This window comes from Penicillium paradoxum (genome assembly GCF_028828445.1).
Source record: "Penicillium paradoxum strain IBT 22861 chromosome Unknown utg000003l_segment0_segment0, whole genome shotgun sequence".
In the NCBI taxonomy this organism is placed as follows: domain Eukaryota; kingdom Fungi; phylum Ascomycota; class Eurotiomycetes; order Eurotiales; family Aspergillaceae; genus Penicillium; species Penicillium paradoxum.
Window position 1 is genome coordinate 2,411,437 of NW_026643181.1, and position 15,304 is coordinate 2,426,740.

Sequence of the window (15,304 nt, forward strand, 5' to 3'; positions counted from 1 at the left end):
ATAAGCACCTTTCCGCCCCCGCCGTTTGCCGTTTGGCTCATCCCACTTCGAGCTACATATTACACTATTGCCGGTAACCTGCATGATGGCTGAGCCGACTGTGCTGCGGAAAGATCAATTGGAGATCAGTCTGGTCAATGAACAGAAACTAATCAAAGAGGGTACCATCAAAGATGATAACCCGCTGGATCTCAGTGAGCCGTTTCGTCAACTATGCAATGCATGTCGTCAGGGAGATTTGAAAGTCTGTCAGGAGAAAATCACCGAGGGTGTCAATGTTAATGCGCGTGATCCCTATGATTACACGCCATTGATCTTAGTGAGTATAATAAGCTTATAACGCGGCTCTGTCAAGCCCGGCTACAACATATAATAACCTATGAACTCTAAAGGCCAGTCTATGTGGCCACTATGAAGTTGTAAGACTTCTTCTGGAGTCTGGTGCGCTGTGTGAGCGAGATACTTTTCAAGGTGAAAGGTATATAGCAATTGCTTCCATTCCTCATAGTGATTGAAGTTAACGATCGTGATGTTATAGATGTCTCTATAACGCCCTAAATGATCGGATACGAAACCTCCTCCTCGAATATGATTTCTCCAAGTCCACCGATCCCTTGCAGCCACTGGCTGCACATATAACTTCACTTCTTACTCGCGAATCTCCGGTAACAACAGATATTGTCGTGACCGCATGCGACCAATCCCTCCACCTTCACAAGTTCATACTCGCGGCACGCTCTCCATATTTCCATGCCAAACTTGCAGCCGCCCCAGAATCTGCAACATGGAAACTCCCGAATACCATCCCACCGGAGGCATTCGGGGCTGCCGTCAAATATCTCTACCTTGGTGAAGCTCCTCGGGACTTGCGGAGTGGACCAGGAACGGGGTTCACCGAGTCCGAGACTTTCGCGGGGGTAGATAGGATCTCAAAGTACTTGGAGATCCACAATCTTCTAGACAGTATCCTTGATAGTGGAGATAGGAGGCGTGCCAGACAAAGGAGAGCGGATGAGCTCGCCAAGGGCCGAGACCAGATGGAACAATGGTTCCAGAAGAATATCCTGGGGAACAGGCTTGAAGTCGAGACTTCAAAAGCGAAAGAAGTGAAATGGGATCGAAACAATGCAATCTTTGCCGATGTTATTCTAAGGGCAGATGAACTCCCCGACGAAGGGGATGACATTGATCCATCAGAGGTCACCAATGGCACATCCAGTTCGATTCCTATTGGCCCTACTGTCACCGCGAATGAAAAGCCTTTCGATGCACCGAAATCAATACTCTTTCCCTGTCATCGTGCAATGCTTCTGCGGTCGGAGTTTTTCCAAAGGATGTTCACATCCGCCTTCCGGGAAGCTTACCTGCATGAGCATCTGACGATAATCAACATTGACTGCTCGCCTGAGGTGTTGGAGATTATCCTTACATTCTTGTACACTGAAAGAGCTGATTTCTCTTTGGATATCGCGGTCGATGTGCTATTCGCCGCCGATATGCTTTTCATTGAGAAGCTGAAGACAAAAGCTGCCGTGGTCATCAGCACCCTGGGCAGTGCTGGAATATCGCAGACTGAGGCCGCGAAAACCCGGGGAATGATAAACGAGGAAGACATTGACATTTATTCGATTATACGGGCTGCATGGTTGACGCGCGTGCAGCGATTGGAAGAATTTGCTGCTCGATATCTGGCATATCGACTGGAGGCGCATATAGATACTCCAGAATTTGCGGAGTTAATCCAAGAATCAGCATCTCGTATCAAAGCCAGACAGGAGACGGATTCGATTGAAATTCTGGATGATATCCGGTTCTATCTTGGAGAACGCTTCAGATTGAGGTTCGACGAGGCTGGCCTCGAGGAGATGATGGAAGAAGAGATATCCCCGGAGGATAGCGATGAAGATGAACGGCCCGAAGAGGTCACAAAAATTACAGAAGGCTTCGAGACCCTTGATGTTTCCAAGGACGGCCCCCGGGCCAAGACCAGCAGCCAGAAGTACATGTCCCGGAGATCCGCACTCTGGATGGCGTGGTTGTTGAGGACGAGTTCTCAGAAGATGCGATGAACTATGAGATCTTGCTTGAGAAGCTGGACGATCTGTTGGAGAGACTTAATCTTGAGGCTTAGACACCTGTGGCTTTTGTCACTGGCGTCGAACTTTCTGACCAAGAGTGTTCATGCATGTTCGGCATTAGACATATTATCCAAATCATTTATATGGATAAACTATGATAGAAAGACAAATATACAGATGGCTGGTTTATGTACATGAATGGCCTGATTAGAGTTGCGTTAGTAGCAAACAGTCAAATCTCAATGGCTCAGAAGATAGATGGAAACAAGTCCAACCTTGGAATGTTTTCCGATCTTCGCAGGCCATATTTGGTGTGCGCAGACGTCGGATCCGAAGATCAAGTCAAGTCACCCGTGGATGCAACGGGTATCAAGTGACCACGTTGCACGGTTGATAGACCTTGGGACAATGTGGTAAGTTGGCAGACAGCCACTCACGGCCTTGCGTTGGGTTCAAGGTGGTTGTCATTTGGAGGTTCAAAGCCAGGCCGATTGCGTCGTGGGGTGAATTTGCCATTGATTCGCATTTGGCTATAATCGTGGAAGCACTGCCTTTCTTTGAGCACAAGTCTCGTGATTCTCATCGTCCTCCATTTGGCTGGGTTTTATCGTCACCACCGATGCCTTTTTGTTGCTTCTCCAACATCCTGGCTTCCAAGTCTCGTATCTGGTCTTCGAGTATGCCTCTGCGAGCGTTCAAGTTTGAGCGCATACCATGGAGAGCCTTAAGTTGCTCATCGAAAGTTGACTCCTGTCGCTGTTTTGTTGTCTGAATCAAATAGTTCATTAGATATGTGGTTCAATGACATGATTGCAGGATACCGGCGGCCTGAATAGCTTCGCTCTTACCTCGGCGATTTCTTGATTTGTCTTCAGGCCAGCTCCGTAAAGAGTTCCCGTGATAGTGATAGAAACTACTGCAGCAGTTAAAACTAACCGCTTGACGTTTGGAGGAGGCATGGTGAGTGCTATACAAGTCCAAGCTACTTCATCTCAATCAATTTGCCATATGCAACCCCTCACCGCCTACCTAAAGTGGACTTCGCGAACGCGTTCCCTCGCGTTTGGCCTGAACAAAGAAAGACTCGACACAGCGAATTCCCTCGACAGTTCATGAGGTTCCCTTCGCATCTACTTGCGGGTTTCATCCATGATGGAGTCGTCCAATATATCTCGACGTCGACCTCATAGCGAGGATGAAGATAGCGAAGAGCCTACACCTTCTCCGTCATCTCAACCATCGAGTCCTAAACGACCCCGCTTGAACCCCACCGAAATCGACAATGGCTCCGAAGCGGAAGAGGAAATCGAGGAGGAGATTGATGGGCATAGCGATGAGGACAGCGACGGGGATAGCACCGGTTCTGGTATACCCAAAGCAATCTCTCAAGCCCCACGAGCAGTAGCTCACAACGGCCTTGGTCCCGGTGGTTACAAGCCTGGCGCGATTGTGCGGATCAAGGTGACGAACTTTGTGACATATACATCGGCAGAGTTCTTTCCTGGGCCGAAGCTGAACATGGTCATTGGCCCAAACGGAACGGGCAAAAGCACCCTGGTCTGTGCCATCTGCTTAGGCTTGGGATGGGGACCTCAGGTATGACCCGGAGTGTAAAACTGTGCAGCCATTCATACTGACTTGAACCTATTTCTAGCATCTGGGGCGTGCCAAAGATCTGGGCGAATTTGTGAAACATGGCGCTCGAGAGGCTATGATTGAAATTGAACTATGCGGACCGCCCAAGATTGGTCGCAATCCTGTCATTCAGCGAATCATCAAGCGCGATGGGAACAAAAGCTCTTTTACACTCAATGGCCGTTCCGCTTCCAAGGTCGATGTGCTGAAACTGGCTCAGTCATTCGCTATCCAAGTGGACAATCTGTGCCAGTTCCTTCCTCAAGATAAAGTCGCTGAGTTTGCTGCACTTACACCGATTGAGCTTCTTCATTCCACGCAACGAGCAGCGGCTGGCCCAGAAATGATCGAGTGGCATGATGCTTTGAAAACGTTGAGAGCTGAACAGAAAAAGCTCGAGATGGACAACAGTGGTGATAAGGAATTGCTCGCAAATATGGAAAACCGTCAAGAGATGCAGCGCGCAGACGTTGAAAGAATGCGCCAGAGAGCCGTGATCCAACGAAAAATTGAGATCCTTGAGCTATGCCGTCCAATTGTGGAGTACAAGGAACATCACAATATCGTTGAGACCCTGAAGGTTACCAAGGAGAAACTTGACCGAGAATACCGACATATTCAAGCAGAAATCGAGCCTACATTACGTGCTGTCAATGCCAAAGAAGCCTACATCGCACAATTGAACGTCGTGAAAAACAGTCGCAAAGATTCTGTTGATAAAGCATCCGAGGCCGCGACTAAATGCGGTGATAAAATCGACAAATACACGGACGAAATCAAAGGACTTGAGGGTATGATTGAGGCCCAAAGAAAGAGCGGCCAAAAGCACAAATCCGAAGCAGCAATGGCTCAGCAGGCTATCAATCGACTTCGACGCCAACAAGAAGAAGAAGCTGTGGAATTTGATCCTGAATTCTACAATGAAACTTTGGTAAGAATCCCTGTATGCTCTGGTCTTTCAACCAGCCTGCTTATCACAATCTTAGAGAGAAAAACGACGCAAGAAGCGAGAACTCGAGGTTGAGGCCCAGGACATCCAAGACCGGAGGCAGCCGATCAGGGATCAGGGAAACAAAGTGCAGAGAGATATTCAACAAGCTGAACGTCAATTAAGCAACTTAGACTCAGTCTCTGGCCAGCAAGAACTCAAGTTGCAAAGACTATCCTACGACACGCTGAAAGGCTATAAATGGCTTCTTGAGAACCAAGACAAGTTTGAACAAGAGGTCTTTGGTCCTCCAATCATTACATGCTCAATCACCGACCCGAAATACGCCGATGCCGTCGAGTCTTTATTTCAGAGGACAGATTTTACATCGTTCACCACGCAGAACAGGAATGATTTCCGCACCTTGCAAAATGCGCTTAATGGGACCCTAAGACTTCATGATGTCAGCATCCGGACCTGTTCGCAGTCATTGGAATCAATGAAGGCCCCAATGGCGAGTGATGAACTCGGCCGTCTCAGGTTCGATGGCTGGGCCAAGGATTTCTTAGTCGGGCCCAATCCTGTCATTGCAATGCTTTGCAGTGAGAAAAACCTCCATGCCACTCCTGTTGCGATAAACGATATTCCAGAGGAAGTCTTCAGACAATTGCAAAATGGTCTGTTGAACTCCTGGGTAGCTGCAAAGAACAGTTATCAAGTGAATCGACGGAGAGAATATGGACCTGGCGCGACATCAACTCGGGTTCGGCAGCTCAAGCCTGCTACAGTATGGACATCGCAGCCTGTTGATATTTCTTTGAAACAAAAATATCAGAACGACATCGCGGAATGGAAGAGCCAACTCCAAGAAATCCAGAACAAACTCGAGTCCGAAAAAGCCGCTGTGTCGAATATCAAAGAAGCATACGAGCAGATCTCGCGGGAAATTGTATGTTGCTTAGATGTGATTCCTTTCGAACGCTTGCTAACTTAGCCTACAGGATGATCTTGAGAATGAAAAGAGCGCGAAACAGACGGCGCATACCCAGTACCGCGCGATCCCAGAGAAAATCTGTATGTTATTATGTCGTTCTATTCCTTTGCCTCCTGACTACTTGTCTAATAACTTGCAGCTCAACAAGAAGCCAAATTTCAATCCATTACTTCAATGTTCGAAGACGTGCGGCACAAGGTTCGTGACTGTCGCAACCAGCAAGACGAGTTTTCAGTTCAAAAGGCCGAGGCCACCGTTGAATATGCGGTAAGTCTATTACCCGCATGCGTGGCTTAATTTCCTCTGATGTAAAACAGGACGCTGTCGAATTATTCCGCCAAGCTTACGAGGAGCTCATGAAAGTCGAGGTTCTTCTCCTAGAGGCGACTTCCGATCTCCAGACTCTTCGACACCGCAACATTGATAGTGCGAGGTTATTAGATGCAAAGAGACGAGAGGCACAGGAAGCCACAGTCAAGTTGAGAGAGTCCAGAGTCAGGGCTAGAGCAGTCATGCAAAAAGCCCAACGGATCAGCCGAGAACTGCAGGGCCAGCCCGACGCGGAGGGAATCCTCGAGCAACTCGGAGATCACGACATGGACAAGCTCGAAGCCGACATTGATTCCGAAAAGGCACGGCTGGAACTCACCCATGGTGGCAGTAGCCATATGATCAAGGAGTTCGAAGACCGTGAAAAGGCCATTGAGAAGTTGCGCTCCAAGCTTGCCAAATTCCTAGGCGAGCTTGCACAGATTGGCAACAGCATCGCCGAAATTCGCAAGAACTGGGAGCCCCGACTAGAGGCGCTCATCGAGAAGATCAGCGACGCCTTCTCAGATTCTTTCCGTCGCATCGGATGTGCTGGCCAAGTCACCTTGGGCAAGGCACAAGCCGAACCGGGTCCCAATGGCGAGCCCGGTGCTAGCGAATTCGGGGAATGGTCGATTGTGATCCACGTCCAGTTCCGCGAAGGCGCAGGGCTATCAGTGTTAGATTCCCATCGACAGTCGGGTGGTGAACGAGCCGTGAGTACGATCTTCTATCTCATGGCGCTCCAGTCACTCTCCGCCTCGCCGTTCCGCGTGGTCGATGAGATCAACCAGGGAATGGACCCCCGCAACGAGCGCATGGTCCACGGTCGCCTGGTCGACATTGCCTGTGCGTCGAGCGAGAGCGACGAAACCGACGAGAATGGAGACCCCATCGGTGGGGGTGGAGGCGGCCAGTACTTCCTCATTACGCCGAAGCTGCTCAACGGACTCTCTTACAAGCCAGGGATGCGTGTGCTTTGCATCTACAGTGGAGAACACATGCCCGAGGATTATCGGAAGCTTGACTTCAAAAAGGCGATTGAAAACATGAAGGCGGTCGCGGCGGCTAAAGCAAATGGCGTCCCATCCGAAGCCACGCACGGCCAGGGTCAAGTGGAGTTGTATGCTTAATGAAGATCTTGTTTCTTGTTTCTATTCTCTGCGATACCCCATTTTCAGCTCTTCCGGCCGCATCTCGGACGGAACAATCTACCCCTTTCATGGTCTTTGCTTTTTTTTTTTTTTTTTTCAGGGGAGCTCCATATTAAGCATGAACTAGAAGATCTTGATTTATGTATGTATATGTTGTACATGTTGTATAGAGGATCAGAAGCAGATCTGAAGATCACCCAACACAACGACCTGCCCGACTGGGACGTGGGTCACTATGATCGCTGAGAGTACTCCGTAATGTACTGTAAGTCCCAGTTAGACAAGTTGAAGAGATCTGTCGATCACAGAGACGTGGACAGTGGAGGCGCTCATTTAATTCTCGGCCGGAGCCGGCCTCAACCAGTAGGATTGACCTTCATGCTTCGGACGATTCGACAAATCAAGGAATAGATCATATACAAAAAACAAACCAGAAAAAAGGAAAAAACGCCAGCTCCGATCGACGGGCGTTTCCGTCGCAGATCACCCCATCGGAGGATTGCTCGCCAATCGCCCGTCGCCTTTGGGCATCCTTCTCGCTAAGACCAACTCTAAACCTTTGTTCTGTCTCATTTACGATGGTCTCTCCGTAATAGTGGCTCTTGTCCCCTTATGCTCGACCTTTCCAAGTGCCCCGAAATTGGCTTCTAATACTCCGTACATAATACATATGAGGTCATGTCTTGGACCCTGGGCTCCATAATCGAGAGGATCCAGTTAGACGACACATCACCTTTCAGTCACGGCGCTTGGGAACCAGCACGGCCCCCAAACCCACGCATGGATCTTTCCCCGTGGCTCAAGGGGCACCCAAAGGCCATTCCAAACAGGCTCAGATCCCCCATCACACAATCTCGGCCCCGGCCCATTCAGATCGGGCCTGGTATGACTCTACATTATATCCCAGTCTCATGAACAGGAGATACTCATTCCCAAGCCACCGGGTAAGAACACATGCCACGTAGCCCAAGAAAGTAAAGGCCTGGAATGCAACGGTGTGATGATCTACCCTTCTAGCCCCTCCCACTTCCACACTGAGCTGGCACGCCTCGGTGCCTACCCAATCCCCGCACGCTGGAAGAATCAATTACCGGCATGAAACAACAAAAATCACGCGTCGATCACCCAGGATCGACCGTTAGCGTGGCGTTCCGGTTGGGGAAATTTGCCTGGCCCTTTTTTGCCTTGTACGCAACGGAGCAAACCACACGGAGTACTCCGTATATTGGATGTATATTGGATGCAAACAGTATCCAGAATTGGGCGGAGGAATCGGAGATTGGGGAAGCGATCAATGCATTTCATCTCTGATGCACGGATACTTCGAACTATTTGCATGTGGAGAGAGGCTCGGGGAGTGACCTGGCCACCCATCCCTGTCGCAGGTGCCTACGTTATCGGCATGAACAGCCCACGCTGGGTTCGCTTATGCGAGGATAGAGCGGCTGAGGTGTATAGAGCCACCCGCATATATGGATTGGTCTAGGTGAGTGCATAAAATAAAAGTGCTCGGGGAGTAGTGCAGTCAAACATGCATGGTGCAAAGTATATAGATATGGGGTATCCTCTGGACGGAGTACTCCGTACTCTGGACTCTGGACTCTGGAGAATCACACCATCCCGAGTTACCTGAGGCAATCAGGGGAGGATCCATGTTTGAAAATGAATCCTTTGAAAGCAGAACCGGAAGCCGAAGCCGAAGGGAAAATGAAAGGGAAATGGGTGTGAAGTATGGCGCCCGAATAGGCAGGACCGTAATCAAAGTAGAATCAATGAAAGTTTATTCTCTTACTCTCTATAACATATGTGGTATACAAAGTGCTAGCATGTGCCGAGGTTCATAGATGCGCGATGTACGGAGTATATCAACATCAGTTACGGAGTAGTGAAATAGTGAAATAGGGAAATAGGGAAATAGTGAAACCGACTATCTAGGACTATCAACCTTCCTCCGAAGACTATGCCCGGCTGTATAGCTTCATCCGGATATCAAAGGGTTCCGTGCTTTGTTTCTCGGGTGTTTCATAGCTCCAGTGGAGCGTGCCGATCGCTGATATCCAGATACGACCGTAGTACGGAGTAGCCGGCGACAGGCTAATTAGCGTATGGATCTATGAGCAGGGGGGCAATAACATACCATTTGATCTCAACTCTTGTCCATATCACCTCCCTAAAATAGCCAGCGCATGGGGCCCATGTTTCTGTCTCTCTTTCAGAGGTAAAAATATGGAACCCATACATGGTCCGTTCTGACTAGGGAGTTATAGGACAGGCGATCGCACGGGGGTTATACCCAAGCGGGCAATGTTACTTGTCGGTAAGTTCCCGGCCCCTCTGTGATTGACGAACAGGTTGTTTCACCCGAGTCAAGGCGTGCCGAGTTCTAACCGTCCACCTTGGCTATACTGGGACTAGGCTGCTTTGGTGCTCTGTCACTATGTTGTACTCCGTACTCCGTATGTTGTAGATTCGAAGATTATTCTCCGTGCTCCGTTTTGGGGTCTGAAAGGTCGGGTCCAGCTCCGTGGACCAGCCCCTGTCAGATCTGCCTCTTTAACGACCAAAAATTGTTCGGTGATCGTTGTCGATCCTTGACATTCTGATGGCAGGTGATTAACGGTCTTTGTTTTGTTTTGTTTTTTTTTGGCCTCGCTTCTGATGTTGACGTTCTATTATTACTTTTTAGTTCCCTGCCCCCTGATTTTCGCAGCTCGGGTTCGGGTACGGATTACAGGTAGACGATGAATACGCTGATAATCGGTGTAGCGATGTTCTTCATTTTTTCTGTTAGGCAGGAAGGATTAGGCAGCATTGGGGATATTACCTAGATCCTGAAGGAATCTAATAATTTCTGATATGGAGTCGGCATTACATTATTAGTGGAATCTATGGGGGCCAAAAAGCAATATCGATTGAAGGGCCATCTAATCTATGGAGTACGGAGTAAATCTACAGGACGAAGTATCCAGAAATTGATAAGATTATACAACTAGGCTACATTTTGCGAGGGGCCAAAACACGCGTATGAAATCTTCGTGCATTACGTGGAGAGCTGCATCGGAGACATTCCCTAAACGACCTTCGCTTAGCGATGGGCGATCATGGGCTGAGTCAGTCGAAGCTATGGCCAGCGGTTATCCCCTAAACTTCCCTAAACTTGAGATTTTCGTTGATCAATCACTTCTGAAAAGGAGGCCGGATAGGAGCAAGAATGAGTGTTTCTTTGTATCTATCTCGTCGCCCACTTGAGTATCCCAAAGAGGGAAATCCAGTCCTGGGCAAGTCTGCAGAATCAACCGCCCTACGTCATTGTAGGGTCCATCCACTTTCGGATGCGAGAAATGATAGAGTCATTGGACACGTTCGTATCATGCAATATCCAATAGTCCCTATCTGCAATAGCATAGGTACCTAGGTAATATGTACTCCGTACTCCGTACACTACTGCAGTTGGTAGCGGGAAGATCCCATGCGGATATCCTGGGACACACAGGTGCATCGGATGAAATGCCAGATTAGGGCTCGTTGCCACGTGAAATGGGAAAATCCAATTTAAATTAAGTGCTTAATATGCATGGCACAAGGTTGTCCATCCAATAAACGCACCTTCCCAAGTTGTACAAGCGTCAGATCGGATCTACCAATCCCCGATCGGCGTGTAACAAGCTTGGGAGTTTTAAAATTTACCTTGATCCAGATGCGGATGTGATTGACGCTCTCGCGGAAATACCTTCAACCACCCATTTTTTGACTTTGGAAGGTGTCGTCTTCCTCATGACGCCTGGGGGCTGCATTGTGTCTTTAATTTCAATTATACTTTGGGAAATTGGCTGATGAAACGCTGACACTATGTGATACAACAGAGCTCGGTCGCATGAATATGCAAGTGCCATGTGTTTGTCAACCCCCCTTCACAAGGCAACCAGGTGGATATCGTATTGAGACATACGGAGTATAGGACGTGTACGGAGTACTCCGTACGCCGTGCGAAGGACGGAGTTACGGACATCACATCTGTGAAGATCTAAGTTCCTCGCGTGGCTGGGAGCCATGCTCAGCCCCACTGATTTGCGACCATTGACTTGTCCTGGGCAAGCCTGGGAAAAAAAGGGGTGAGACAGTCGCGTGGCAGAGGCCCAGTGCCCCGGGATCAAAAAGCGATCAGCGATCACGGCTGAATCCGTTGCCTACCCGGGTCTATGGCCGAAAGAGGATAGCTCCATCACCGTTAATATGTTGTGCCTTGGTTCAGATGGACCAGACTATTGCTTGTGGATTAGAAAAATAGAACGCACACGTGGCCTAGCAATATAGAGTGGAATAGAAGAAACCAAAGAAAAAAACAAAGAAAAAGAAAAAAGAATACAAGAAAAAGAAAACCAGCATTTCGATTGCCCTTCAAATGAAGAAAAAAAAAGTAAATGTACCATGTAAATGCAAACTCGCTTCCATGGGACCTGAGCGGATCACATTTTTCCCGGTTTCATCACCCAAAAGGAAAAATAGGATTCCGAAGCTCAAAGCTTCGCACAATGGAGATTTTTTGAAAGTGTATTCCCTGTATGACACCGTCTCATGTCTATGACTTACATGACTTCGTCAATGATTCCGCTGTGATCCGTCAAAGTGAGTTGAGAACGAAGCCCCAGTATGTAACCATTTACGGAGTACGGAGTGCTCCGTACCCTGATCAGAACCGAAGAAGGCCCAATCAGTGCGTGCGGATTCTTCCGTACTTTGACCGAGATTAGACCCAATTGAGAATAGGCGATCCGTACCAAGTGCCGACAAGGGGGGTTGATCATCCGCAAGACCGGGGCGATCCTGACGCTCGAGCCACGACTATAAGAATGAATAATATCGAGAATTTTATTATTATCGGGAGGGATGGTGAGATGTGATATCTGTTATAGAGATCCAGACAAATCAAAACGAACATATACTCTGCATCTCGTCCCCCTCGCGATCTTGTGCAGTCCGTTCTATAATAATACTTCCGTCACCGACGATCTCTCGTAAAGGGCTAAATAGTGGAGCTCGCTTCCACGAGGCCGGGACGAATCCACCCCTAACGGCCAATCCCCAGTCGCTCCTGTGCAGAAATCGTGCACGGTCGGAACCGCGAACAGGTAATGGTAATAAAAGGAGGCAATGTTCCAGAACGCCGATCGTTTCAATAACCCGTTTTGGCTTATAGCCACAGTTCAGTTCCACGGCTTCGAGGAATGATCTTCAGGAGCAGGGTCTTAGATCGGTTTCTAGGCCTTTGTTCACCTTCTTAACACAGTATGGGTGCTCCAACTGCCGCGATCTTTGCTCCATTCTCCAATGATTCACGATCGGCAACTCTTCTACCACCTCGAGTGGGAAAAACAAGTTTTCCCCCATGTACATCGTACAACGATCCTTTCACCGTCCCTGCAAGGTTCGTGTAAGCGAGCCCGGGGCCATGGGTTAAAATGGATGTTTCAGGGCACTTCTCTTGGTCTCGCCCCCAGCGCTTAGAGCCGCCCTTGGTTAGTGATAAGTCCGGGATCGAGTAGTCCGAAAAGGGCAATTAATAGCTAAATTAAATACATCATCAATGCATGGATACAAGGTACATGTACGGAGGATGTACTCCATACATACCCTAAACCAGCGTGTAAGCAGCGAGGCGTAAATATGATTCGGAGCTGTAGCCTAAAATGGACTAGCGCATCCTTTTGTGACCTTCCCTTTTCGCTTCCAGCGCCGTTTTCCCCCATAGCCACGCGACAAAAATGATCTCCTGAACCGTGTCATCCCCGGGTTTTGAACTGATGATTCTAAGATAGTATGATTCCTGTAGTTCCAAAGAAAGAACCGAAAATGCGAACCAAACACCGGGGATGATAGGGGAATCGAAAGTCTTCATACTCATCGCTTCCAGTCGCAGATCAATAGATCCTTGATCGATCAACCGTTTATGGGGACTTGGGATTTTTTGTGACAGGTCGAGCAGGATCTGCACTAGCCGTAGCCGAGGTGCAATCGTCCAACGGGGTCTTTACGGCCTCCCAATTTGGGTTTAGGGGGCTGCACATCCCACAAGGCTGGAAGGTTAGGGCCTCTCATTTTTCGCGTGGGTAAATCGTCATTCCCCACGTTAATCTCCGAAAAGAATGGGTTTCCAGGTTATTTATTTGGTTCATTAATTTAAATTAGAATTTTTGGGAAAATCCAAAGAGGAAAAACCAATTAAATTAAGCTTTGGCGCGGACTCTGTCTCATCAAAATAATTAAATTCCATAAAATTAAATTCGAAAAAGAAAAAAGAAAAAGAAAAGAAAAAAGAAAAGAAAATGCCGTAACGTAAATCGTAATTTTGCCTGAGTCGGCATCGCCCGCTGGCGATCATCTAAAGCCGCCCGCCTGCTTTGTAGGTATAAACCTCGTGGCATCCCCCACTCATTGAACAAAGCTGAACTTGAAACAAATCTGGATCATCTCAAACTACACTTCCTCACCATGGATCTCGCCAGTCTTCTTTCTCACTCGGCTGTCAAGCCCATCTATACTCCCGTCGAGTCCAGCTACTATAAGCGCTCAGCGCCTCTGTCGCCGCCAGCGGAGGAGCCCAAGGTCTCATTGCCTTCTATCTCATCTCTCTTCGAAGGTGCCGATGGTGCTCAGCAAGCAGCTAGTGAGTATATCCACTATATACCCCAACCTAAAAAAAACATCATCGCTAACCTCATACCACCCAGAGCGCCAACGTCTCTCACCATCTCTCGGTGAGCGTCACATCCGGGTCCAGCCCTATGAGATGCCCCCAACACCACCTCTGCGCCCCGGCTCTGGCTCCGGCCACGCGCACAGCCGCGCATCACCCGTAGAGTCGCTTCACAAGGAAGCCCACCATCTCCACCGCTCCTCCATCTCCAGCAACGGCTCTATCCACATTGCCCGCACCACGCCATATGCCTCGCCAGCACCCAGCGTCTCTTCCTACACATCCCCAATCGACGCTCCCCAACAGCCAATGTACTATCCCCGCCCACCAACTGCATCTTCCTTCCGGCCCTCAACACCGGCCCCAGCTCCCCAGATGCCCACCGTCCAGGTCCAGGCCCACCAGCCGCAGCCCCAGTCTCACACCTCGGCTCTCATCTCCCCGGTGACCCCGGCCTGGCAACACCACCACTACTTCCCACCCTCCACCTCGGCCCCATACCAGCAGAACCATGATCGCTATATCTGCCGTACCTGCCACAAGGCCTTCTCGCGCCCTTCCTCGCTGCGCATCCACTCCCACTCGCACACCGGCGAGAAGCCCTTCCGCTGCACACATGCCGGCTGCGGAAAAGCTTTCTCTGTGCGCAGCAACATGAAGCGCCATGAGCGTGGATGCCACTCTGGTCGTCCGGCTCCTCCTGCTGCTACTGCGCTTGTCGTATGAGCATTGCATCGGATGTCGACGTACCTTTCTGATTCTTGTCATGTCTTTTTTTTTATTTGAGGTGTTATTTCTTTTGTCAGAGGAGGTTTCTTTTGTTTTGGCGTATGTGATGCCGTCATGATACCCTGGATCTTGGTTTTGATTCTTTTTATCGGATTCCCATTTGGTTTAGATGGGTCGGATTCATACACTACTTATGTATTTAAAACTACGATTCTCAATGTATATTTTATGATCACTTTACTCTCTGTTTTGTTCTCTTGTCTTGTAGTCTGTCGATTGTATATCAGTAGTGTTATGTGTATATTCGTGAAGGCTTCTTGACTTGGAGTGTAAGGAGAGGTCTTATTGATGGTCATAGTCGCCAGTCACACAACCAATTCAGTTTCTGGCTCTCTGCTTCTTTGATCCATTTGACACTTAGATGGATAGTCCCTCGAAGAGCCAGAAACTCTGGGCCATTGATGTTGGTATCTGTCGAGCCAATTCTCCCTGACTGCTTGTCATTCAGATTGCATATATCAGGAAATCTGCATCGACCAAACTAGACCAAAGACTCAATGAGTAGCTAAGCCCAGTGCTTCTTGTCTATCTATACACTGAATGTATCATCAAACCATGATAAACATAGACACCCTCCAAATAACCAAAAAAAGATCAGCCAAAATCCATATGTGAGCAAAATCCAACTCCGAAGTAAATCCCCAAACCAATCCCAATGAAATCACCCAAAATACCAAAGATCTACTCATCCAAAACCCCCCTCGCCAAAGCAGCAAGACTAGT

The 15,304-nt window shown here is 48.7% G+C and overlaps 4 protein-coding genes across 4 annotated transcripts; 3 read left to right on the forward strand and 1 right to left on the reverse strand.

The window, feature by feature from the left end:
- Positions 1 to 85: 85 nt before the first annotated feature.
- Positions 86 to 2,069, forward strand: N7457_002814 (ankyrin repeat and BTB/POZ domain protein; the record flags this gene model as incomplete). The annotated part of the gene is made up of 3 exons (XM_057173860.1): positions 86 to 319; positions 393 to 478; positions 539 to 2,069. 3 exons carry the CDS (start codon positions 86 to 88, stop codon positions 2,067 to 2,069), a joined length of 1,851 nt encoding a protein of 616 aa, XP_057034011.1.
- A 588-nt stretch (positions 2,070 to 2,657) lies between these two features.
- N7457_002815 (uncharacterized protein) lies at positions 2,658 to 3,037 on the reverse strand (the record flags this gene model as incomplete). The annotated part of the gene is made up of 2 exons (XM_057173861.1): positions 2,658 to 2,846; positions 2,927 to 3,037. 2 exons carry the CDS (start codon positions 3,035 to 3,037, stop codon positions 2,658 to 2,660), a joined length of 300 nt encoding a protein of 99 aa, XP_057034012.1.
- Positions 3,038 to 3,230: 193 nt separating this feature from the next.
- Positions 3,231 to 7,077, forward strand: N7457_002816 (DNA repair ATPase SMC5; the record flags this gene model as incomplete). The annotated part of the gene is made up of 6 exons (XM_057173862.1): positions 3,231 to 3,674; positions 3,733 to 4,644; positions 4,700 to 5,590; positions 5,643 to 5,715; positions 5,775 to 5,902; positions 5,953 to 7,077. 6 exons carry the CDS (start codon positions 3,231 to 3,233, stop codon positions 7,075 to 7,077), a joined length of 3,573 nt encoding a protein of 1,190 aa, XP_057034013.1.
- Positions 7,078 to 13,587: 6,510 nt separating this feature from the next.
- Positions 13,588 to 14,518, forward strand: N7457_002817 (uncharacterized protein; the record flags this gene model as incomplete). The annotated part of the gene is made up of 2 exons (XM_057173863.1): positions 13,588 to 13,762; positions 13,827 to 14,518. 2 exons carry the CDS (start codon positions 13,588 to 13,590, stop codon positions 14,516 to 14,518), a joined length of 867 nt encoding a protein of 288 aa, XP_057034014.1.
- Between the last annotated feature and the right edge of the window lie 786 nt (positions 14,519 to 15,304).